This window comes from Musca autumnalis, unplaced genomic scaffold (assembly GCF_047663935.1).
Source record: "Musca autumnalis isolate F117 unplaced genomic scaffold, ASM4766393v1 scaffold_3, whole genome shotgun sequence".
NCBI lineage: Eukaryota > Metazoa > Arthropoda > Insecta > Diptera > Muscidae > Musca > Musca autumnalis.
The window spans coordinates 115,577,357-115,603,330 of NW_027411866.1; the positions used below are offsets into that span (position 1 = coordinate 115,577,357).

Consider the following 25,974-nt stretch of genomic DNA (forward strand, 5'->3'; position numbering starts at 1 on the left):
CGGCAATTTTTTGCTTTGTTATTCCTCGGATACACAAATTTGTACTTAAAGCAATATATTAGATTGTTAAACGATAAATGTATATAACATTATTCATCCACGTTTTGTGATATCCTGGTTTTGTGGTCTTCTGTTGTAGGTATTTACTTACGTGACATAATAAGAAACATTTATCCCATAAACTAAGATAACTAATTTAGAAAAAGAACCGTCTGTTAGTCCTTGAAAAATAATTTAAAAAAAATCACGTCTTTAAAAATAATGTTAAGAAATCCCGGTCCTTGAAAAATTCTTTAACAATTAATTTAGAAAAATCCACGTCCTTGAAATATAATTTAAAAAATCCACGCCCTTGAAAAGTTGTTATAAAAAATCCACGTTCTTAATATTTAATATTAAAAAACAAGTTCATGGAAAATAATTTTAAAAAATCGACGTCCTTGAAAATATTTTAAAAAATCCAAGACTATTTATTTTGCTTTTCAAAATTGTCACGTTAATCCCATTGTCATTGTTTTAATATTTTATTAAACAACTTTATTTATAATTGGAAAAAATTGGCGATGTTTACCATGGGGTAAGGCAGGGTAGACTATAGTTTCGGATCTCCCTACAAATCCTCATAAGTTCTATCGTTTGTTTTTTTGTTTTTTAACTTTTATACCCACGTGTCAATTGTTCGCTCAAATAGATAATTTGAAATAGAAATAGAACTCGTCAATAAAATAATTTTAAATAAAAACACCAACCATCCTAAAATCCATGTCCTTGAGAAATAATTTTAAAAAATCCTGGTTCTTGAAAAATAATTTTAAAAAAATCCACGTCCTTGAAAAATAATTTTAAAAAATCCACGACATTGAATTATTATTTAAAAAACCCCAAGTCCTTCAAAAATAATTGTTCGCTCAAATAGATACTTTGAAATAGAAATAGAACTCGTCAATAAAATAATTTTAAATAAAAACACCAACGCTCCTAAAATCCACGTCCTTGAGAAATCATTTTAAAAAATCCACGTTCTTGAAAAATAATTTTTAAAAAATCTACGTCCTTGAAAAATAATTAAAAAAATCCACGTCATTGAAAGATAATTTAAAAAAGTCCACGCCCTTGAAAAACAATTAAAAAAATCCAAGTCCTTGAAAAATAAATTAAAAAAAATCCACGTCCTTGAAAATCAATTTTAAAAAAATCCGCGACATTGGAAAATAATTTTAAAAATGTCCATGTCTTTGAGAAATAATTTTAAAAAAATCCACGTCCTCAAAAAAATAATTTAAAAAAAAATCCACGTTCTTGAAAAATAATTTAAAAAAAAATCCACGTCCTTGAATAATATTTTTAAAAAATCCACGTCCTTGAAAAATTATTTAAAAAATCAACGCCTAATAGACCTTGCAACATAATTTTAAAAAAAAATCCACTTCCTTTAAAAAATTATTAGAAAAAGCCTAATAGATCTTGAAACACAATTTAAAAAAAAACCCATGTCCTTGAAAAAATAATTTTAAAAAAATCTGGTCCTTGAAAATATTATTAAAAAAGTCCACGCCTAATAGACTTTGAAACATAATTTTAAAAAATGCACGTCCTTAAAAAGTAGTTTTAAAACATTCACGTCCTGAAAAATAATTAAAATTTAAATTATAGCCTTTTGCACGGTTAACCTTCTTAATGAGGATTTATTTGACGTATACGCAAAGGAATTGATATTTGAAACCCAGTGGGTTTGTTAAATCCGGTTATATATAAACGTGCTATTATAGACCTTGGAAAAAAGAATTTTAAAACATTCACGTCCTTGAAAAATAATTTTAAAGAATCTACTCCTAATAGACAGTGAAACATAATTTTAAAAAATTCGGGTCCTTGAAAAATAATTTTAAAAAATCCACGTCCATGAGAAATAATTTTAAAAAAATCACGTCATTGACAAAAAATTTTAAAAAAGTCCACGCCATTGAAAAACAATTTAAAAAAAATTCACGTCCTTGAAAAATAGTTTTAAAAAAATTCGAGATCCTTGAAGAATAATTTAAAAAATCCAATTCATTAAAAAATCCAGGTCCTTAAAAAAAATTTTAAAAAACCACGTCCTTGAAAACTAATTTTAAAAAAATGCACGTCCTTGAAAATAATTTAAAAAATCCACGTCCTTTAAAAAATTAAAAAAATTCACGTCCTTTAAAAAGGGTTTTTAAAAAAAAAAATCACGATTTTGAAAAATAATTAAAAAAAATCCACGTCCTTTAAAAATAATTTTAAAACAATCCACATCCTTGGAAAATCCACGTCCTTAAATATAATTTTTAAAAATTCACGTCGTTGAAAAATAATTTTAAAAAATCCACGTCCTTGAAAAATAATTTTAAAAAATCCACTTCCTTGAAAAATGTATGAAAAAATCAACGTCCTTAAAAATAATTTTAAAAAAATCCACGTCGTTGAAAACTAATTTTAAAAGAATTCACGTCATTGAAAATAACTTCAAAAAAATGTATGTACTTAAAACCAATTTTAAAAAAATCCATGTTAAAAAAATTCACGTCATTGAAAATAATTTCAAAAAAATCTACGTCCTTGAAAAGTCATTTTAAAAAATCCACGTCCATGAAAAATGTTATAAAAAAATCCTCGTCCTTGAAAAATATTATAAAAAGAATCCACGTCCTTAAAAAATATTTTTAAAAAATCCTAGTTCTTAAAAAAATATTTTTAAAAAATTCTTGTCCTTAAAAAATAATACTAAAAAAATCCACGTCCTTGAAAAATATTATAAAAAGAATCCACGTCCTTAAAAAATAATATTAAAAAATCCTAGTCCTTAAAAAATAATAAAAAAAAACATTGTTCCACAACATCCCATACGGGGCAAGGGAGACTTCTCTCATATCAATGAGTGCACCCCGATTCATATTTAGCTCAATGATATGGGACCTACTGTTTATCGCCGAGTCCGAACGGCGTGTCCTAAGACACCACTTATAGAGAAGTTTTTCAAGGCTGAAATACTCAGGAAATGTCGCAAACATTACTGAGGGGTATTTTGCCACCGTTGAAAAATGTTTGGTGTTGCCTGGCCGGGGAATCGAACCACCGACCTTCTGCGTGCAAGGCGGGCGTGCATACCATTGCACCACGGTGGCACCCTTAAAAAATAATATTATTAAAAAAATCCACGTCCTTGAAAAATATTATAAAAAGAATCCACGTCCTTAAAAAATAATATTAAAAAATCCTAGTCCTTAAAAAATAATATTATTAAAAAAATCCACGTCCTTGAAAAATATTATAAAAAGAATCCACGTCCTTAAAAAATAATATTAAAAAATCCTAGTCCTTAAAAAATAATATTATTAAAAAAATCCACGTCCTTGAAAAATAATTAAAAGAAATCCACGTCCTTGAAAATTAATTTTAAAAAATCCACGTCCTTAAAAATTAATTTTAAAAAATACATGTACTTGAAAAATAACTAAAAGAAATCCACGTCCTTAAAAAATAATTTAAAAAATCCACGTCCTTAAAAATTAATTTTAAAAAATACATGTATTGGAAAAAAATTTTAAAAGAAACCACGTCCTTGAAAAATTATTTAAAAAAAATCCACGTCCTTGAAAAATAATTTTAAAAAAATAAAGTCATTGAAACATAATTTTAAAAAATCCACGCCTAATAGACCTTGAAACAAAATTTAAAAAAATCCAGATCCTTAAAAATTATTCAAAAAAATCCACGACCTTGAAAAATAATTTTAAAAAATCGACGTTCTTGAAGGTAATATTAAAAAAATCCTCGTCTTTGAAAAATAATTTTAAAAAAATCCACGTCCTTGAAATATAGTTTAAAAAAATCCATGTGACTGAAAAATAATTTAAAAAAAAATTTAAAAAAATCCACGTCCAAAATTTAAAAAAACACGTCCTTGAAAAGTATTTTAAAAAATCCACACACTCGAAAAAAATTTAAAAAAATTCACGTCCTTGAAAACTAATTTTAAAAAATCCACGTCCAAATTTAAAAAAAACACGTCCTTTAAAAATAATTCAAAAAATCCAAGCTCATTAAAAAAAAAATAAAAAAAATTCACGTCCTTGAAAACTAATTTTAAAAAATTCCACGTCTTTGAAAAAAATTCACGTCCTTGAAAAATAATTTTAAAAACATCCTCGTTAAACAAAATTAACGTCCTTGAAAAATAAAATGTAAATAAATCCACGTCCAAAATTAAAAAAAATCGATGTCCAAAATTTAAAAAAAAAAAATCCACGTCCAAAATTTAAAAAAAACACGTCCTTGAAAGATAATTTAAAAAATCCGAGACCTTGAAAAAATTTTTTAAAATAAATTCACGTCCTTGAAAAATAATTTTAAAAATCCACGCCCTTGAAAAATTATTTTAAAAACATCCTCGTCTTTGAATAATTATTTTAAAAACATCCTCGTCTTTGAATAATTATTTTAAAAAAATCCACGTCCTTGAAAAATAAATTAAAAAATTCACGTCCTTGAAAATGTGTTTAAAAAATCCACGTCCTTCAAAAATAATTTTAAAAAAAATCCACTCCCACGTGGTTCATAAAAAATATTTAGAAGAAAAATCCAGATCTGAAAAATATTCTTCTTTCTGTATTTGAAAAATATTTGTTATTTCTATTCAATATATAATTTTTAATATGATTTCATTAAATCCTTGAAGATTTTATTATTGTCAAATTTTCAGTTTTTTTGTATAACAACGGAGTGTGACCTTTTCCCATTGTTTATACTGTACGTCGACAAATGTTTACATTGAACCCATTGAACAAAAACGAGTATAAATTTATGTGCGCGTCATGATAACATTTGCCCAAGGATACAATGCGAACAAAGTGAACAGTTACAAGGGCAAATTGCTGTCATTGAGTGAAGAAAAACACAAGGGCAGTTAGGTTAAAAGAGGTCCCCTGCGTACATGTTCCTATCGATTATCGAAAATTCATGTGAAACACTTAATGTGCGGGCAATTAGATATCTCCAGAGATAAGCGATAATAGGTGGTAATATTCGGGGTAGTGACTGTGTGGATGAAAGAGGAGATACAAGTAAAATAATGTTAAATTTGACAAAAAAAATTCATTCATGAAATATCGCCCAGACAAACCGAAAACGAATCTTCCTCATGAAAAAAAACCGAAATCATTGAAATGTAATGTAATTTATTTTTTTATTTCAAATTTCTTACAACCCATTTCAGATTCTTTTTGTTTTGCCCCCAAAAATTATTTGCATTCTAATACTGCCGGAATTATGAAATTTTCCAAAAATAAAAATTGTCCAACAAATTGTTATGACTGTTTTGCAAAAAAAGAGGAAACATCTCAAAGCTGCAATCAAAATCATTGTTGGGCCATGGATACAGCTGCGGCCATCTAGAGGAGCGTTGCATCGTTATTGGGTATGAACAAAAGTTTGCAATAAATTCTGTTGTTGTTGTTTTTTGTTTTGCAAATTTGGCACTGAATATTTTTTTCTTTGCTGTGGCACACATTTATGGTGTTTCAATTTCACAGAGAAAGACAGACATTCGACAGACGAGCGAGCCAGTTTAACAATTCGAATAACAACAAATGTTCGACGAATGTTATAAAAATACATGACCGCACTTTATTTTTGCTTCAATGATTTTTGCCAAATTGTTTTTCCAAAAAAATAAATTTGTTTGTTTGTTTACCTAAGTTTCCAGCAATATAATTCGATTTTGAATCACAATATGAGCGGAATATACACAAATCTGATTATTCTTATTTTTTCTGTAATAAAGAAAAAATGTGACCCTTAGTATCAGTGTTATATGTATATGGTTCGCCTTTAATAGAAATAAAAAACATTTATTTGTCATAAATATTCAGGACATATATCCGAAAAGTATACGAAATCGCTTCAGAGTCGGGACGAAAGTATGCAAATACAGACATCCGAATTTTCATCGACAGTACATCACAATTCGGACAGAAATAGGTCCGAGACATATAATTGCCAATCCATATTTGCCTTGAATTCCATTAGAAAATTTCGGAAATTGCAAGTTATTTTTGCATCTGATATTTGTAAGTAAGTTCATGCACGTTTCTCCACATATCCCATATAATGTTACTTACAAAGCTCCAAGCAAATTACTTACTTAGTTGGCCCTTTACAGAGCATTTGTACTATAAGCTGAACTAAGAAAAGATTTCAATTCCTCTCTATTTGTTGGATTTTTTTTTTCAATTTTCGATCTCGTCTTCATCTTGTTTACTCCATCGAAACCTTGGCCTTCCATCGCTTATACTTGAGACATGGCCTAGCCAATGCAACCGTTGTATCGCTATACGTTTAACTATGCTGATGTCGTTGTATCGCAGATACAACTGGTATTGGCCAGTAGATCTTTCAAAGAATTTTTCTCTCAAACACATAAAACACTGCCTTTTCTGCTTGCGCAAGTACCCAGGCTTCGGAACCCTACATTAGCATGGGTAGTATCAGTGTTTTGTAAAGTGCTATTTTTGTTTGACGAGAAGTGGCATTGTTTTTGGGCTTACGTAGCTTAAAGTAGCATCTATTGACCAATACTATTCCTCTTCTTTTTTCACAACTGATGCTATTTCTTGTGTTTTGGCAGTACCGAGGTCTGGAGCGCACGGTAACTTTCGAACGGATCTGCCGATTTGGCCTTCGTAATATTTTTTTATTTTATTTAAGTTCACAGGTGAACCATATCAGTCCACTCCTTCGCGTACCTTTCCCACAAATTTAAAAAATGTCAATAAAACGGTACGCTCTACATCTCTTGAACGTCTTCTCCTTAGGGTACCTCCCCCAAAAAAGTTCAACATTTTTGTTTAATTGCAGTTCAATGTCTGTTCGAATATCCTTTGGCAATTCATGCCGATGCTACTCTTTGTGGTCCTGGTTGGAGAAATATGTTTTTCGTGGGAAAGTCCATGCTTCCTTGAAAGTCCAAAAGCTTTAAGTTATATTGGAGGGCGCGCTATCTATCGAAAAGAAATGACTCACAAAATTTAACCACTTCCAATTACACTATGCAACACTGAAAATGCAAACAACTTGTAGTATGCATTTTTTGAAAGTACATATTTAGACTACAAAAACTCTAGTAGGGTTTGTCCTGTCAGATCCAGTTCGGATTTAATGGCCTCATCTAAACCGGGCTAAATCTACACTTTTTTGCATTTATCAGGCCTTTATCTCAGAAACGAATAGGAATTTGGCCTTGCTGTCTTTAGCAATATTGTAGCCCTAAACTAGTAGAATTTATCTTTTGAAAAAACCACATAAGAAAAACTCCATCTAGGGCATCAAAATCTATAAAATATAGAAAATTTTACATAGTTCCTGAAATTCTAGTCAGTATCGGCTAAACTATTGGGAGTTGAACCAAGTAACCTTTTGCAAAAATCTTCCAAATAAAGTTCTCAACAATTCTTTAGAACATTCTGTAACTCTAAAATGCTTACTTCATGTTGTTTCAGCGGTATTTTGCATCATATTTTTTACAACACGTATTTCAAACACAGTTCACACCAACAGTTTATTCTCGCATTTCGGATTTCACTACATGTTGACATTTTTATTAAATCGTCGTTGAAAAATGTACTGAAGACAACGGCATAGAGGCATTTTACAACAATGTGTTCATGTTCTGAAGAGTTGTGCATTACATTCCAGGGAATATTTTTCCAAAAGAAATATTCAGAAAAAATTAACGGTTTTGGAGATACGGTGCCAAATCTATAAAAATTGTGGAATTTTTGCATAAATTTTGAAATTTGAGGCAATAAATGTAGTTTTTCGAGTTTATTATTTCTCCAAATATTTTATTCCTGTCCTTATCTACAAATTTGCTTCAGAGGTCAGAAGTAGATTCGCATTGGTTTCAGAGATATAGCCCCGAATTTCTTTAAAAACTCAATATTTAACCATGTTTAGATGGGGCCATAAAATCCGAGCTGGATCTGACACAACAAAACCCAACTAGGGTTTCTTGTCGTTTGGGTCTGCACTTTCAAAAAATCCTCAGGTCGAATTGTTTGCACAAGATCACCTTAAAAATGTTGCACAGTGTTATTGGAGCAAAGGAGTTTGGTTGCGTAGTATCGATTCACACAGGCTGAGGGTATATCTCTGTCGGCAAAGCCGACTGGAAGTTTTTTAATTGTTTTTTTTTTTTTTTTTTTGGTTTATTATACCTAAACCCACACACCTAAACCCACACACACCTGTTTTTTTTTTTTTTTTTTTTTTGAAAGTTTGACAGTTTTTAGCCTAAACGTACTCAGGTCAGTTTGACCAACGAACATGTGTTGTGTTGTTTGCAGCGACTTTAAAAAATCACTTTGCAAAAAAATGCAATTTTCATGCGAACATTTTCGTCCGATCATTTTTCACAATTTTCCACGTGGATAATCACGACAAGAGTACATCGATCAAATTAAATCTATGTATGTCGATAACAAATCGTCCTATAGCACTACTGGTTTATTGAATTGAATTGTGTCCGACACTCGCTAAAAACGAAGGTGGTGAGGTGTCGTCCAAGAACGGCCGTTGTAACAGAAAAAATTAGGCTGTGCTTGAACTGATAATGAAAGATCGCTATGTTATATACCGTGAGATACATGCATCATTGGGTATTTCTTCCACGAACTAACATATGATATAGCATGAACGCATGGCCACAAAAATAAATATTTCTCGTTAGATTCAGCACAATTTGACAATCGTTAAAAAGAAGCCTCTGGTCGATTGGTGTATAGCAATTGTGAATAAATACGATCGCGGTGCTCCAAATGACGTTTATATGATTTTAACAGACGGCGAATCTTGGATCTATGTGCATGAGCCCGAAACAAACCAACAATCGACCGTGGGGGTCTTCGAAGTTGAGCCAAATCCAACGAAAGTTGTTCATGGAAGAAGCACTTCGAAGCAAATGATGGCTGTGGCTACTATGCGGCTTGAGGAACTTAGAACGTTTACTTCTGAGTGGTATATTGCAATTTGGTTGCCTGAAGTCTCCTGAAAATTTTGCACAGCGAACAAGAGAAGACAAATCATTGAGCACCATGCGATCTCTCTCACACATCAATTCAAATCAGCGCCTTATTGACCAGACAGAACGTGGAATTGTTGGGTCAACTGCCATACAGCCCTGACTTGGAAGCCAATGACTTCATTTGATTATGACACATCAAGAAAAAAAGGCGTGTCTCAATCGGAGTGGAAAAAGTGCTTCAATAATTGGTTTGAGGGCATGAAAAAGCGTATAAATTATGATGTAAAATAATAAAACTATTTTCGATAGCAAATATTCGCATTTTCATTGCTGACCAGAAAGTTATCGTGCAGACCTCGTACTCTGGAAACATCCAAAACAAAAAATCCACCTCACGAAACTTATGCATATTTTCCTGTTCTGGTTATTATTCGACAGCGGAATTCTATGCAAATGCATATATTTTTAGGATGGTCGTAGAGAAAATCTGATTAGACAGAAACTTGTTTTATCACAAAATAAAACGAATTAAGCCCAGAAATTTTTTCATATTTTGCATATCGTGCATATTTTGACATATTTGCATAAAATGAGCATATGCAAAACCATATGCAAAAATATATACAAGGATTTGTAGACCACAAATCCCACCGAAATGGCAAAAGTGTGGTATTAAATCTTAGTTAGGGGTATGAAACTTTACACCTGAAATTTGTCAGTATAGGTCCACGTCTTCATATAACCCACGGTACCTCCCGATTTTCGGTATTTTGATAGTTGTAGCCTCAATATCCCACCGAAATGACTGAAATTTGGTATTTAGTCTTCGTTGGGGGTGTAAAACTTTCCACCTCGGTATAGGTTCACGACTTCATATAGTCCCCATAGAACGATACCTCCGGATTTCTGGTATTTTGAAGGTTGTGGCCTCAATATCCCTCCGAAATGGCTGAAATTTGTTATTAAATCTTCCTTGGGGGTATACAACTTCTCACCTGAAATTTGTCGGTATAGGTCCACGTCTTCATATAGCCCCCATAGTACGGTACCTCCCGATTTCCGGTACTTTGAAGGTTGCGGCCTCAATAACCCGTCAAAATGGCAGAAATCTGGTATTAACCCCCTGCTTTTGTAAAAAAATTTATTGTTTTCACACGAATTGTCAAATTTTGAAGATCGATTTACTCGCCTTAGCACAAATGTGGAACGCTGATTTTTGAACGAGGAATTCTTAACTATATATAGAACGTGCCTACGAAGAATTAGGTCTGTATGTCATTTAGGGGCTGAGCTATGGATGCCCAAATTATTACGATTATAGACGAACGAACAAAAAATAGTTACAAAAACAGGGGGTAAGTCTTCCTTGGGGGTAAACAACTTTCCACCTAAAATTTGTCGGTTTAGGTTGAGGCCTTCATATAGCCCCCATAGAACGGTACCTCCCGATGTTCGGTATTTTGAAGGTTGAGGCTGTGGTTATACATTTATATTTTTATTGACTTGTCTGAAAAGAATTTTAAACAAAAAAATTGTACATACAAACATTTTTGTACCTATTATTGAAATATTTGTTGCATAAGAAAATATGTAAAATGCATAAATATTGCATATGGAAAAATTTATGCATTTTGCATAATTTTGCATATCAAGCTTTTTGTAGAAAATTACATATGTTGAAACTGAGGTATGGGGTATTGTAACTCGCGATCAGTTTTACTATACCATTAATTTTGACCGAATTTCGGTAAAATAAACTGTTTTAGCCCGATTCACCGAGGGGTTTCTTAAAATAATAATTTGAGCGGAAGCTGTGGTCGTACTAATGTAAAAAAATCGGAAAAAATCGTTGAAGCAAACTAGTTTCATTATGTTATTTTCCAATTGGTGGTTTTACAACACAATGTAGAGCTTAATGCTCAAAGGAGAAGTTAATGAGTACACTTCAGAGTTGAAGTGTCTAATGTATGATTTTTTAATGTATCCACTGTATCTACCTTAAACGGATGCTGACATTTTGAAACCTGAAAAATGGGGTTTTTTGAATTTTTGCTCTAATCGGGACGCGCAGCTGGATTTCCCTAAAACCGTATTATTTGATTGTAGCATTTTTTAATGTATAACATGGGGGTGTAGCCCTCACAGGATCACAGTAATCTGCGCCCAAACACGAAATTTTTGTGCGTAAAATTTTCTCAAAAACCTATTCTTTTGGTTTAAAATTTACAAACGTCATTCGATTTCCGTGGAAACCCGCGTAAATTTAGTTTTTTACAGATGTTTTTATAGGGTTTTTTTGGTCAGGTTAATAAATGAAAATAAAAGAATTTATTTCATGTTTGCTCAACGTTTCGTTGGCTTGTTTCCAACTTTTTCAAGAGCGTCTTTTTATTCAATTCTAGTAACAGATGAGAAAATTTTTTCATTACATTTTTTTGTTTTGTGAAATATTGTGTTTCGTTTAACTTACATTAAATATTTTGCATTATTATAAATTTCTTATTATTAAAAAACGGGACTCCACAACATTTTATTAATAAAAATGAATAATAAATAATCAAAAATATAAAAATAGAATACTGAAGCTTAGTATAATCTTTATCTTCTTTCGTATTTATTGATCTGGCAATCCTTTGTTGTATTCGTAGGCTTTCCAGTGTCAATCTTTTATTCTCCTTTTTCTCTCGATCTAATATTTTGACATTCATTAGAGAAAAAGGAGAATAAAAGATTGACACTGGAAAGCCTACGAATACAACAAAGGATTGCCAGATCAATAAATACGAAAGAAGATAAAGATAATAATAATATTGCGATTATTTAGTAAACGGTTCTGTGATTTAGCTTAAGTTTAACTGTGATTTTTATATTTTTGATTATTTATTATTTATTTTTATTAATTAAATGTTGTGGAGTCCCGTTTTTTTAATAATAAGAAATTTATAATAATGCAAAATATTTAATGTAAGTTAAACGAAACACAATATTTCACAAAACAAAAAAATGTAATGAAAAAATTTTCTCATCTGTTACTAGAATTGAATAAAAAGACGCTCTTGAAAAAGTTGGAAACAAGCCAACGAAACGTTGAGCAAACATGAAATAAATTCTTTTATTTTCATTTATTAACCTGACCAAAAAAGCCCAATAGTTTCTTTACGTTCTGAATCTAACAAGCCACGACGCGTAAAAATCCACCCACAAGATCGGCGGATATGATACCCCTTAAATTTCGAAAATTTGCAAAAAATTATTTTGAAAATATCGCATATTAAAACGCGTTTTGGATGTTTCAGTTCTGCTTAAATAAATAGATCGATAGGCGTGTTCAAACTGCGCGAAAACAGATATTTAAAAACTTTCGTAAATCCAGAGATATAATAGATTTTTTCTAAAAATTGAGTGCGATGCTACATCCACGGTTCTTGATGGATCGCATTGAAACGGCATAGAATGATGTATTTTTTAATGGTGATTATTGAAATCGGATGCGCATAAAATGTAAATGAACTTCGCGGAAATTATGACCATTTTACTGTATTTTGCACCCTAATATGCAGCAGATGCTACATCGTGGCCGCCAAAATAAATTTGACAAACTGTACATCAAATAAAATGGATTGATTCGCTGTGTTGGAAAATCGGATGCGCATCATGTCATTTTCATAACTACGCGGTTTATATGCGTCTCAAATGTTGTAATATTCAATATAACATTATTTTAACGTTATGCCACAATTGGAATTGCTTGTGATTTAATATAAGGTTCTAATAATATTATCCAATAGGAAAACTATAAGCGAAAAATTTGTTACAACGGAATATCATCATTATTGCGTGAAATTTTCACGAAAATGCCGAAGAACTCAAACATTTGTTCTCCAACTTTCCTATAAAACCATAAAAAAATAAAATTAGAATAATATGATTTTAATTTTTTCGTAATATTTTCTTCGTATTTTTGCAAATAACATGAATACTATAGCTCCAACCTTCACTACTTAGGTTTTATTTTATTCCTCAAAATGTCTGGATGCTGTTATAATTTTTTTATATATTTTTCGTAAGTATGAGCGCTATAGTTTCAAAAATATGTTTGTATATACGTTAAATTATTTAACAAATTTGATTTTTCGCGAATCCATTGAGACTTTGCGATTATTTTTTGCATCATCGCAAAGGTTACGAATTCAGTTAACGGTAATAGGATATAACAGCTAACTATATTAAGCCGCGATTTTTTTAAAAATTTTTGTAATTATCATAATTAAAACGGTCATATCTTTTGCGCGCTACGATCAAAGTTAGTAACGAAAACAGATTTGGAATGCTGATTTTTTTCTTAATCTATGTCCCAAAAATCATTGATGTAGTACCAAAAAATTTTTTGGATTATTTTGAAATGGAAAAGACAATTTTAGACATTTTTCCTGATATGTCATATGTTTCGATTGCAATTTAATAAATAATAAAAATATGCCCATTCCCAAAATTTGACATGAATCGGACCAAAAATAGGGGTTGCATAAAATTCCGCTGTCTAGTCATTATATGCAGCTAAAGGTAATACGATGTCGGCAGACCCTACTGAACATTCAACATTTTAATATCAATGCCTTCTGAATCAAATTCATTTAAAGTAATATATTGATTTTTATGTTAAAAGTTATAATTGCTCGGGAAACGCCCTACCTGCGCAATCCATATTTTGTTACGTTAATCATTATCGCCTTAGTATCTTTCAATTGTAAAACAGAAGGTACTTTTAAGTGATGACGAGTGCGTTAAAAATATATTACCAACAAGGCTTTTCATAGCCTGGTGATGTGTTTTTGGATATTTTTCAGGGTTAACATTTCCAAATTTATTTGTCACACACAATTCCTTCAAACCTTAATTGCATTTCTTTTTATGTTATACCTTCACTGTAGTCAAGAGGGGAAGAAAGTTAAAAATAAAATAATTGGCACATCCATCATTGGAGGAGTTCCGAAGAATTTTGCGTCACACCTCCACTTTGCTAAAAAAAGACACCCTAATTCAAGGCAAAGCTATATTCCCTTCAATTGTTTTTGTTTTAACTTTCGAATAAGAGCAACAGCTGTGTACCTACAACTCCCTCCGATGCTCTCATCCTCCCCTCACGCAGTAATAACAACAAATAATGTTGAGTACAAAAAATATTTACAAATTAAGAAAATATAAACAAACTCGAATGGCAAATAAATGACAGAGAGGTAGACAGACTGCCAAGTTGAGGAGAGGTGGTAGACATGGCATTGATGATGGCAGAATATTACACCCAGCATACATACAGAGAGAGACCACCATCAACATTCAGTATCCTTACCAAGAACAACAAAAACAAAACATTTTCTCGTCTTCTGACAAACGTAGAACAACACCTACAACCGCAAAAGTGAATTAAAGCTTCAAAGTAGGAAAGAAATACAAAATGAAGAGCTGTAAGTGAGGGAGTTCTTTCTTGATTGCTTGACACATCTCGTTTTGCAGCAGGTTAAGGAAGCAAAGCATTCATTCAGCTTCACTAGAAATGTGGCAATCATTTTTGACACATTAAACATAAACAGACACACAAGGCAAGCAGGGCATGCCACATCAAGCCAAGTCAGCAAAAAGAAATGAGATGTTGGATGCTGATGCTGAGGATGCTCTTTCTCCCCTTTACAATTTCATTAAAAATGACAAGGTAGTGGCGTTGTAAGTAAACAATTTTCGAAAATGTTTAACCTTAACCATGGGTAGAAGAATAAGATAGAAGTCGTAGATGGCAAAGCAAGAAGTAATTGTCAACAAGCGTGACAACAACAGCAAAAGAAACAAACAATGTAAATAATTAAAGCAATTTCAAATCAACCATCATTCTTGAAAAAAAAAAAACAATGGAAGGAATTGGAGAGGATTTAATCAAGACATTAGTTAGGTCATTGTTGAATGTCCTCAGGTACTAAAGACCTCATAAATATTCTGGTTATAATGTGAGTAATCGTTAAGTCGGGGAAGTAAAACCACATTCTTTTACCACTACCCATGAAGATGTATTGTTAACAAGTAAAAAAGTATAAGTCGGCTTTGCCGACAGAGATATACCCTCAGCTAAGTTTGGACAAAATATTACGACAGCCAAATTTTGGACCGAGTCGGCAGATCTGTTCGAGAGTTATCTTCCGCTCCAACCACTACACACGGTGTCATAGGAGTTTTTTTGCGCCTTTCAGACTATTTTCTCAGGAAGTATGGATGTGCCCCTGATGAAACTTTTACCGTCGAATGGGGCAGTGAGTAGAAGTTGTTACAACAAAAATCAAAGCGATTCGAGAGCTGGTCCTAAACTGATATTTTATGAAATTTTGTGTGGGAGATACCCGAGTAAATATTCGAACCTCGTCTATGCCTGGTAGAAACTTCACGATGTCCAAAGTATGGATCAAATCGGTTAATCCCTTCAAGAGTTATCGTGCGCACAAATTTTCCGAACATTTTCAAACTTTTGTGGGGAGGTACCGGAAAGAGTGGTTCGATATATCCCATGTTCGAACTTAAACTAAGTTTGGACTAAATATTACGAAAGCCAATTTTTGGACCGAATCGGTTGATACGTTCGGTAGTTATCTTGCGCTCCAGCCAGACAGACAGGCGGACGGACATGGCTAAATCAACTCCAAATTGTCCGAAACGAATTTCTTCCAAACATACTTGGGGTCTAAAACCATTATTTCGATGAGGCACATTTTGCCAGTACGAAAGTGTATATACCCTCGTTAGCATAAATGCTGAGGGTATAAAAAGTCCATGAAAAATATTGTTTAAAAAATCCACGTTTGTTGCTTCGATGGTACCTGCTAAATATAGTTTAAAAATTCCAGGTTTATTGGTCCAGTGGTCAATGAAAAAATATTGCTTAAAAAATCTACGTTTATTGGTCTGATGGTCCATGAAAAAATGTTCTTTACCACACGCAGAAAAATATATGTTAGAAATATAATATAATTGTTCCACAAACATCCCATACGGGACAAGGGAGACTTCTCTCATATCAATGAGTGCACCCCGATTCATATTAGCTCAATGATATGGGACCTACAGTTTATCGCCGAGTCCGAACGGCGTGTCCTAAGACACCACTTGTAGAGAAGTTTTACATCGCTGAAATACTCAGAAAATGTCGCCAACATTACTGAGGGGTATTTTGCCAACGTTGAAAATTTTGATGTTTGCCTGGCCCACGACCTTCAGCGTGCAAGGCGGGTGTGCATACCATTGCACCACGTTGGCACCCACATGTTAGAAATATGTTTGTATTCAAACAAATATATGTTTGCAACATGTTGTAACATATCTCAATTTTATTTGTTTGGATACCAACATATTTTTTTATGTTAGAAAATAGTTTTTATCGTTGGATTTTTGTTAAAGAGAGTAACAACAGGGCTCTCGTTGCTGCGGAATGCTGTTTTATAATAAAAAGCTGTGTGTGGCTTAATAGGAGACGCAGAAGCTTTGGTTGTGAGTATGCGGTAAAACACCTGTGTTTCGTGGTTTGTTGTTGTTAATCAACGTAGCAAGCGAAGAGGAAAAGAAAAAAATTGTACTATGTTATTCTTTTTTCTTCAGTTGTCTAAATACAATCGTTGAGTAAATACGGTAATGTGAGTGAATAAATCAGTATTTTGCCTTTTCTTAAAGAAATTGTGCTTTTTAGTAAATTAAATGTCCAATACATTTTATAATTGCATCAAAAAGATGAATGGAAATATTTTATTGGGCAAGGAAGAAATCGCATTTAATATTGGTAATTACATTAATACATTTTTCATTCGTCACCATAAATGCCCGAAGACGTAACGCACAAAATCAAAACTGTACAGGAGAAGCAAAAACGTTATAAAATAAAAAACTGTTTTATGGAATATAATTCTTATGAGGGCGAGTATTCGGGATATTATCATTCCTATACGAATGGGAGTAATAAATGAAACCAAAACAGCGGAAACGCTTGGTTTTGGGATCCGTCTTTACAACAAAATCTGCAATATTATACCATTTTCCGAAATGTCATTTCTTGAATAGGATCGTTGTTTTTGAACGTAGAAGCTTGAAATTTTTCCAGAGCATGTATTTTAACTTGATGTATCGGATCTCATCAAAGAACGAATTTCGATTTGCGTGTGGGTTTCGTCTTCGGGAATTTTTGGTGACGATATGTATATTTGAAATATAGATGTACCTATTTATTACATTATATAATCATTTGATTCCAGATGCTGATTTCCCGCTGATGATTTCAACTTTGAGGACAATGTGTTTTATTTCAGAACTATGGAGAAGCGTTCAACGATGTTTCTATATATTTTTTTCTTTTTAAAAGTATGACTTTTTATAAATTATTTAATTCAGTTTTTCTTTTATTAAACTCTGTTATGTATTTTTTGGAATTTTTATGTACCTATGTGTCTGTTGTTGCTTTTGCTATTTTCTATGCCTTTCAATAAACCACCACCATTTATAAATGTGTGTATATGTTTGATAGCCAGTGAGCGCTTACTGAGAGCAAGTGAGCATACATTTCAATGTGTTTCACATTAAAATTTACGCTCCCTTGCTCTCAGAAAACGCCCACTGGTGCATGTGTTTTTGTTTTTTGTGGCTTTTGGGTTTGTATTTGTTTGCACCCAAACAAACTTTTGTTTACACCCAAACAAATATATGTTTGCCTCAAAATATGTTTGGGACATATGTTAGAGAGGCGTTTTTTCCTTCCGTGCACATATGTAGATAGCCAAGCGGCTCTCTAGGCTCTCAAGTCCTGGTCAATAAATTCCTAAACTAAAATCCGGATCACAGTAATATAATTGGAAACGAATTGGCAGATGAACTAGCTCCAGCCACTTCGAGCAAGTCTATCGACCTTCCAGTTGATTAAACTGTCCGAGATATCTACATCGAAGATGACACTTGTAACCTAGATACAGGACATCCAAAGCAATCTGGATAGTGGTCTCTCATCGTAGAACAACCGCCATCATATCACTTGACAAGTTAGAGATGAAAATTACTGTGGGACTAATCAACGGTCACTGCAGGGTGAATCCATAACTTTTAAATGGGATGTCTGTGAAAATAAATTCGTAAACAACTCCAGCGTCTCTGCCCATTTTCATTTATACGCTGTACGGTAAAAACACGAATTTAAGTATAAAATCACATTAAATTATAATAAAATGTAAACAAAATTAATGCAAAAATGCTTTATTAAGAAAAATATGGCAACATTTTATTAATATTTAAGCAGATATTTGAGTGTAAATAATTATTCCGCCTCAAGTATCCCGCGTGCCATATAGCGACATATACAATACGATAGGTAATAAAAATACCTATCCGACAGTACCCGATATACAGTTAGGGACAAAAGTTTACATACAACCCATAAATCTCGGGTTTTAGGATAAGTAATGATTTTTATGAATTTCCAAGAATGCAGTTTTATTTCTTCGCACAAATAAACAATATTTGAAACAACAAAAGTATAATCCATAATATAAATAACGGTAAATTTTACAAAAACTAAAAAATGATGGGGACAACAGTTTACATACACCCCAAGGAAATTTAGAATTTATGGAATTAGCAGCAAAATTTATACATTTTATTGTTTCAGCGAACGTCTCTGGGTGTCCAAGATATATTTTAGAAAAACAAAAATAATTTTTGGGGGTTAAATGCCGTTATTTAAGGTCGGAATTCCTGTATTCCCCATCAAAACTGACCCTTGCTTAATTCTTTGCGTTTTTAGGTATTGTACTTTATAAAAAGCACAAAATTAGTGTCAGATGGCAAATCTTGAGACCCTAGAAAGCTTTGAAGTTGTTCTTGTTCATAATATACCTTTCTGGACGTCGATAATGCACGCTTTTCCTCTGATTTCGCTGGAAGTTAATAGATTCCGAAGAATTCTTTGCGACAATTACATACAGAAGGCCTTGAATTGCCTTGTAATATGGTCTGATATAATCCTTGGACATTAGTTCAACCAGAAATGTGAAATGTGGTCGAATCCTCGACAAATATGTGTGGAGATGGCGTGCAGCGCTGTTGTCGTGCTGTGCTGGTTACGGAACCCATGCTGATGACCGGCAACTGGAAAGCTATTTCTGACGCTGCAGCACCAGAGCGCTGGTGAGGTCTAAAGTCTCAAGGTTCTTTGCTACTTGTTCCGCTTATGCTCAACGACCAACCTGTTAACTTCCAGTGTCAGCTCCCTGACTCTGGGGTCACTGGGGTTGGAACGTCGAAACTCATCACGCTCATTTGCTAACCACGACGCATCTGCTGATAAATTTGGTCTAACTTCGGTTATTTGACCAGCAGGTATATGACGAGTGGATGTGATGTCTCGTAGCGTCTTTCTTCTACCCGAACATCAGAACGGTTGGGTAGATCTCTAAGAAAAGGCCAATTAGCTTTACCTTGATAACCGAAAGTGCGGCGTTCAGAGGTGATGAAATTGGGCGCTCGCTAATGCCAGGTGAAGTCATTTGACAGACCAGATGGATGGATCTGGCGAACTGTGAAACTCTCCGCTAATTCTGCAAGGAGCTTCATCGTGCAAAACGTAGAGCTACCAATCTGCTCATAAAGAACTATACTCCTATGGTCATTTCCGAGAACCGAATGTCACAACTCTTGATGAACATTAAAGTCTCCCAAGACTAGGCAGTTATGATTTTCCAAAAGCGGGCTAATGTTGGGCCTATAACCTGGAATACAGCTACATATTTATCGGCGGTATGTATATGAGTATAAAAATATGTTATCCATTTTTCTTTTAAAAAAAGTTCATTGATCGTGCTGATAAAACAACTAAAAAATAATATTTGTATGTATATGTAAATGAATATTTTGTTTGGTTGCAAGTTGCAACATTAAAATTTCCACGAATTCAGATAAGCCAACTTTGTGTAGTTCGTAAAAAAATATGAACATAATTGATTTATTTTAATTGGGATTGGATTTATTCTAATTGGAATTATCCCTCTCTTCTCAAAGTAAACAAAACAAAAAAACGAATAATCAGTCAATAGGTGGTACTCAAATAACGTTCTAATTAAAAAGTTAATTATTATTATTGTGAACTTTATGACCTGTCAAGTGTCACAAGAATTCGATTACATTGAAGTATGTAATTTTGCTTGTTGTTTAATCGAATAACATCAAAATAAATTAACTAACAACAGAAAGGCTGTTGACATAACGAGATAAAGTTGTTTTGGCAACATAAATTCAATACAACAATTTCTATGGAAAAATAGTTTTCCAATTTGAAAAGATTTCAACGAAAATGTTTTAAAGACTTGAACATTTTCTGCAAAGTTTGAGTTGCATAAAATGTCTTATGATTTTCGTTTGCTTGTGTTATCCTTTTAATCTCTAAAAAATTCTGTAGGCTTCCATGTTGTGTTAAATGTTATAATGTTATATAATGTACACAAAATACTTTGATGTTTGAATTCATTTTATGTGAAAGAATGTCATGCATACATACATACATAGTTTGAAAATGTGTATTTTTTTCTTTAGTTCGTTCAAATAAATCCACAGACAACATTCTAATCTATTTACGTTTTTAACTGGCCTTTAAAAATCCAAATTATGGGTCCTTGAAAACATATTCTTTGAAAATCCACGTTTAGTGGTCTATGGGTCCTCGAAAAAATATTCTTTAAAAGTCAAGGTTTAGTGGTCTATGGGTCCTGGAAGAAATATTCTTTAAAAATTTACGTTTAGTGGTAAATGGTCCTGGAAAAACTATTATTTAAAAATCCACATTTATGGGCCTATGGGTCCTTGAAAAAATATTCTTTAAAAATCCACGTTTAGTGGTCTATGGGCCCTGAAAAAATATTCTTTAAATGGTCCTTGAAACAGTATTCTTTCAAAATCCACGCTTAGGGCTCTATGGATCATTGAAAAAATATTCGTTAAAAATCGAGACTACCTTCCGGGACTACCTGTGGACACAAGTAGTACGTGGAATTCTAGAATTTTTAAGTCCAAGCACTGAAGAGTGAAACAGGGAGTTCCCCAAGGTGTGGTGATATCTCGGGAAATATTTAACCTCTACCTCTCCTGTATTTCGCCCCCCCCTCCAGACGGCATCGTGTTTGTAACGTATGTGGATGATTGTACGATCTTGGCGTTAGACACATTTCCAAGCGAAAAACATACAAATATCTGCTACTAAATCTATGACCAATCTGTTCCCCACATGGACTTCAGAGTTGAGCACTTTATTGAATGTCATGGTTGTTGTTAGCAGAATTCCGACCAACAACTACCCCAAGATTCTAGAGGTCACATTCGACAGCATGCTCACGTCGTCCGCGAATGCCACTGCCATCTGCTACAAGCTGAGATTTAAGGACAAGGTCCCCAAGCCCCTAGCAGGCAGCATCAGAATGCCGCCCTGAGAACTGCTCCTCATGTGTTAAGTGGACCATCCAGACATTTCAGGATGGATCTTCTTGTTCGATCGAGAGAGAGAGAGAGAGAGCTCCAACGATATAAGAACCCCTGGCATTTGATGCAGATGCCATAAACAACTATCGTGTGAATGTGGTCCTTGCAGAACTTCCCCCATCTATCGAAGCTGAGGAGTGCATCAGCTGTCAGACAAACCTCATGTCTTCAGTGGACCCTGAGGAGGCAAAGGTTCTTCCAGTACAGCAACACAATGATATGCTTTTGTTGCAGTATTTGCTCGGGTGTTACCGTGAAAGCCATGCTAATCTCAATATGATAGATATGACCACCACCCAGGTATTTCAGGAGGGATCTTCTTGATCGAGAGATAGAGAGAGGTCCAACGATGTAAGTGAGAAGTCTTAGATCAACAAGCCTATCAACCCTATTCGCACGGTTGCAGTCGCAGATGCCCTAAACAACTATCGTGTGAATGCGATCCGCGGAGAACACCCCCCATCTATCGCATTTCAAAAGTAGTTTTGGCCAACTACACTCGGGATGGTATAGCCGTCTGAATTCCTATGACACCATGTAAAACATCTGCCCAGTATGCGGTTTAAGTCAGCACGACACCCTACAACTTTTCAACTGCCCTATCACACCTACTCTACTAACTCCAGTAGCTTTGTGGTTACAAATGAAAACAGATCCAGAGCCATACACATTAAGCAGAAAAATGAACTTACAAATGAAGTGAATGATTATTCCCCACAAGGATTTGGTATGACCGAGTCCCGCCTCTTCACTAGCAAGTCTACAGAGTTCAAAGGATTTAACCTACGCACCTTTGGTATTCATTTATGGCAAGGAGTTCAAAGAATTGCTGAGATCTTTTGGTATATCACGCCTTCTTCATACACATTTTTCATATCTGCTAGTCGAGCACTTGAGCTAATTTCACAAAAAAATGTGGATTTACTAGACTGACGATAATCTGATAATCTGTTGATCCCAAAAAAATGAAATCGGACTTTGTTTCGCAAAAGCTAATTATCGCCATATTTAGGACAATAGCATCTACGTAAATCTGAGGAGGACTGACGTTTTTCAGCTATTAAGGTCTGTATCTCGAAAAATAGGGACTTCCCCGGATCAAAAATGTATTTTTGTGTTCTGGACTATAACCCCAATCTGTGGTAAAAATTTCAATATTTAAATTGTGTTTAACTTCCTAAAATCTAAAATCCAGAAAAAGCATATACTGCTGTTACTTCTATATGATAAATGTAGAAAACTAACTTACCTGTGCCATTTGTGGTCTCTTTGTCATTTCGCTGGGATCCAAACATTTTGGATCTAAAAATATGACCAAATTGCATAGCATTACACCGTCGCGCAATGTCAATGCCAGTGAACGTATTTCTTCGGTGGCAACATGATCGGGTGGTATGACTTTGCAACGTTGCAGCCAAAGAACGCATTCCTTCCATAAATCACTGTTGGTGGAATTGAGAGCGGCAGCAACAGATGAAGCAGCACCAGCACCACCACCTGATATGGTGCCAACTCCAGTGGCACCACCACCGCCACCAACTAAACCAGGTGGGCAAACAGCAGAGGCAGCACCTGAACCGGAACTGTTATTAGCCATGATCATGGTTAAATTAGAGCCACAATGATATTTTCAATGTTTTTCTTGATTGATGCCAACAACAACAATTGATGGTTTCTTATTGGGAGTGGCGGGCAAAAAAAAAAGACAATGATGACAACCACTTTAAATGGTCGGAGGAGGGGAGTTTAAACACAATTTGTAATTTGATTATTTTTCCACAAGACGGGGGTGGTGTTAAACGGTCTCTTACAAAAAAGAAAAGCTATTTTTTTCCTTTTCAGCAACACAACAAAATGTTTGTTATCAAAATTAAACACAGCAAAAACACACACGGCCACTGCTCCCACTGCTCTCGCGTTGGGAGGATAATATTTAATATTGGGAGAGCGCAACACAACAACAAATAGATAGCCGAGATATTCTTGTAGACAAAAAAATTGTGTTGCTTGCAAATTATTCCGTTTTATGTTGACTCCAGAGAGTGCTAGAGGAGTGGGGTACGGGTGGGGGCACTTATTAATCTAAATGTTGTTGTTGTTGCTGTTTCGCAGGTCGTTTTCATTAAATTTATTAAAACAATAGCTCGCAATAACAACAAAAACTAACAGCAACAATTAATCTTTTTTACACGCACAGCAGCACACACAATGAAGCTGACAAACAAATTCATTCATTGACACTGATGGTTTTAACACTTTTTAACATTTAATCTTTTATTTTTTTTTCTAATTCTCTTTTTATATTCCCCCATTCAATATGCATCTCACATTGGGAATCGTAATACAGCAGGCGGGGGGACGGGGTTAGTTTATTTGGCTTATAAGAAAAACTTGATTGAGGTTGAAAATACCAATTATTTTTTGTATGAACATTTCTTAATACAACAAAATTATTTAATTTGTTTTCTTTTAATCAATAACACTGACCCCACAAACACAACGCACACAACACAAATGTTTTAATTAATTTACTTTAAACAATTATTGTATTCATCACTTGATTTCTTATTTATTCATATTTTATTAAACCTGAACAATTGGTGTCTTCGTCTAAGTTGTTATTGTTTTTGTTGCAAGAACAGCAAATTATAGGAATTTTAATCGAAAACAGCGCGTCGTCTCTTGTCTCGTTGAGCCTTAAACGTCTTCTAATGTTTTGTATGGACAGGACACATATCCTTGCTGATTTTCTTTATTTTCTGCACGGACTCTCACGAAGCAACTTTCCGACGACAGACAAATTCACTGTGAATTGTATTTAGTGGAGGAATTTTTTAATCTATGACGAATGAGAGAACAAAACATAATTGAAAACCACTGCTCTTCTTCTTTTCGTGAAAAGGTACTGTGAATTGTTAACCCTGCGATATTTCGAAAAGACTGTTATCGATAATCGATTATACTCCAAGCCGAATATGGGTTTTCGTAGTATAAATCTTTTGAATATGTTGGTTTGTGTAGTGGATTTGGATTCTGCAGTGTTGTAAAGTAAGTCCCGGTCCACACTAGCGTGAATTTCATAAAAACATTTCATGAAAATAGGTGTTCTTAAATGGAATTACCCACTACAGCAATTTTATTATTTTACTCTACTATGGACGTCGATCTAGAGACGCATAATTTCATATCAAAATGCCAAACATAAATCATAAGCTCTGTTCCTCTACGTGCAACAATCTCAAGTTTTACGACTTTTTACTCGAAAAGCGGTCCTTTACTTCAGACAACGTACAATTCATATGGGAGTATTTTAAAGCTTTTACCACTTTTGACCATGGTAGAACAAACCAGGTAAAGTAAATACTACAACAGATACAACTCAACAACAACCACATAGAAATTTGTTTTTGTTTGTAAACGTTAGTGTCAACGTACATGTAAACAAAATAAGGAAATGTCTATAAATTATTGGAATTTAAAAAACTAATAATTTTTCACATTTGATTGAATATTTTGAAAAACATGAATGAAAACTCGTTAGATCTTCAATTTGAATGTTTCCATACCATTCCACTTAATGCATGATTTCTCGCAGAGAGCAGAATTCTTGCAAAAATGTTTGGGGTCGCTGGTAATTCATTGAAAAAAGAGAAGATGTTTCAATCGTTCACTTTTGAAAACAAAAAAACACATGTTTATTAGGTCTTTATTCTTTTCAAGTTTAACAAAATACCACACATATTAACAAATATTGTACCGCCTCTATAAGCGGTGTTTTAGTGTGCGGCATTTTGTTCGGACCTGGAAGAGGTTACATGTCAATGATATGAAGGAGTCTTTATGGGAAATAGTTTTTTTCTGATCAATAAATTTGTTGTTCAAAAAATACATATCCCTAATATACCTCGAACATAGAAATAAATATATAAAATGTCGTATGGAATTTGACACTAACAGTACAGCCCAGTTCAGTCAGCTGGGTATTGCTGCTACCTTTTCTTGTTCTACCATACAAGAAGGTACTATTTTTTACTACGATAACACTTTTTCATTTATGTTATCGAAAAAATAGTAAAAATTAGTAGATTCTTGCAATACTGGAACAGACCAAAGATTAGTAGATTTTTGCAGGGCTGGATTCTTGTTCTATGAAAATTTTAAATGAAAAATATTTTCTTTAAGATTGTTTTCATTTGACAATTTTATTCCTTCATAAAAGTTTTCATTTTCATAGAAACAGAATTGAGCCCCCCTCCTTGAACAACAAATGGTGCATTTCTTTTACTTTTTAAAATGGCAATAAGGGTCGTTATTAATATCTCTGTTCCTTTACGTGCAAGAATCTTCAAGTTTTACCACTTTTTACTTGAAACGCGTTCCTTTACTTTAGA

General features: G+C 33.5%; 1 protein-coding gene across 4 annotated transcripts in view; it reads right to left on the reverse strand.

The window, feature by feature from the left end:
• The window catches only part of Vav (Vav guanine nucleotide exchange factor), a 215,129-nt gene extending 190,637 nt beyond the window's left edge, over positions 1-24,492 (reverse strand). Inside the window, exons 1-2 of one of the 4 annotated variants that reach the window (XM_073974039.1) lie at positions 24,173-24,392; positions 22,833-23,155 (exon numbers count right to left, since the gene is read on the reverse strand). In XM_073974039.1, the coding sequence (XP_073830140.1) occupies positions 22,833-22,913 (81 nt within the window). In that variant the 5' untranslated portion in view covers positions 22,914-23,155; positions 24,173-24,392. Of the gene's footprint in view, positions 1-22,832 lie in introns of all 4 variants that reach the window. The other 3 variants (XM_073974040.1, XM_073974037.1, XM_073974036.1) reach the window with 3 other exon arrangements.
• Positions 24,493-25,974: the final 1,482 nt, after the last annotated feature.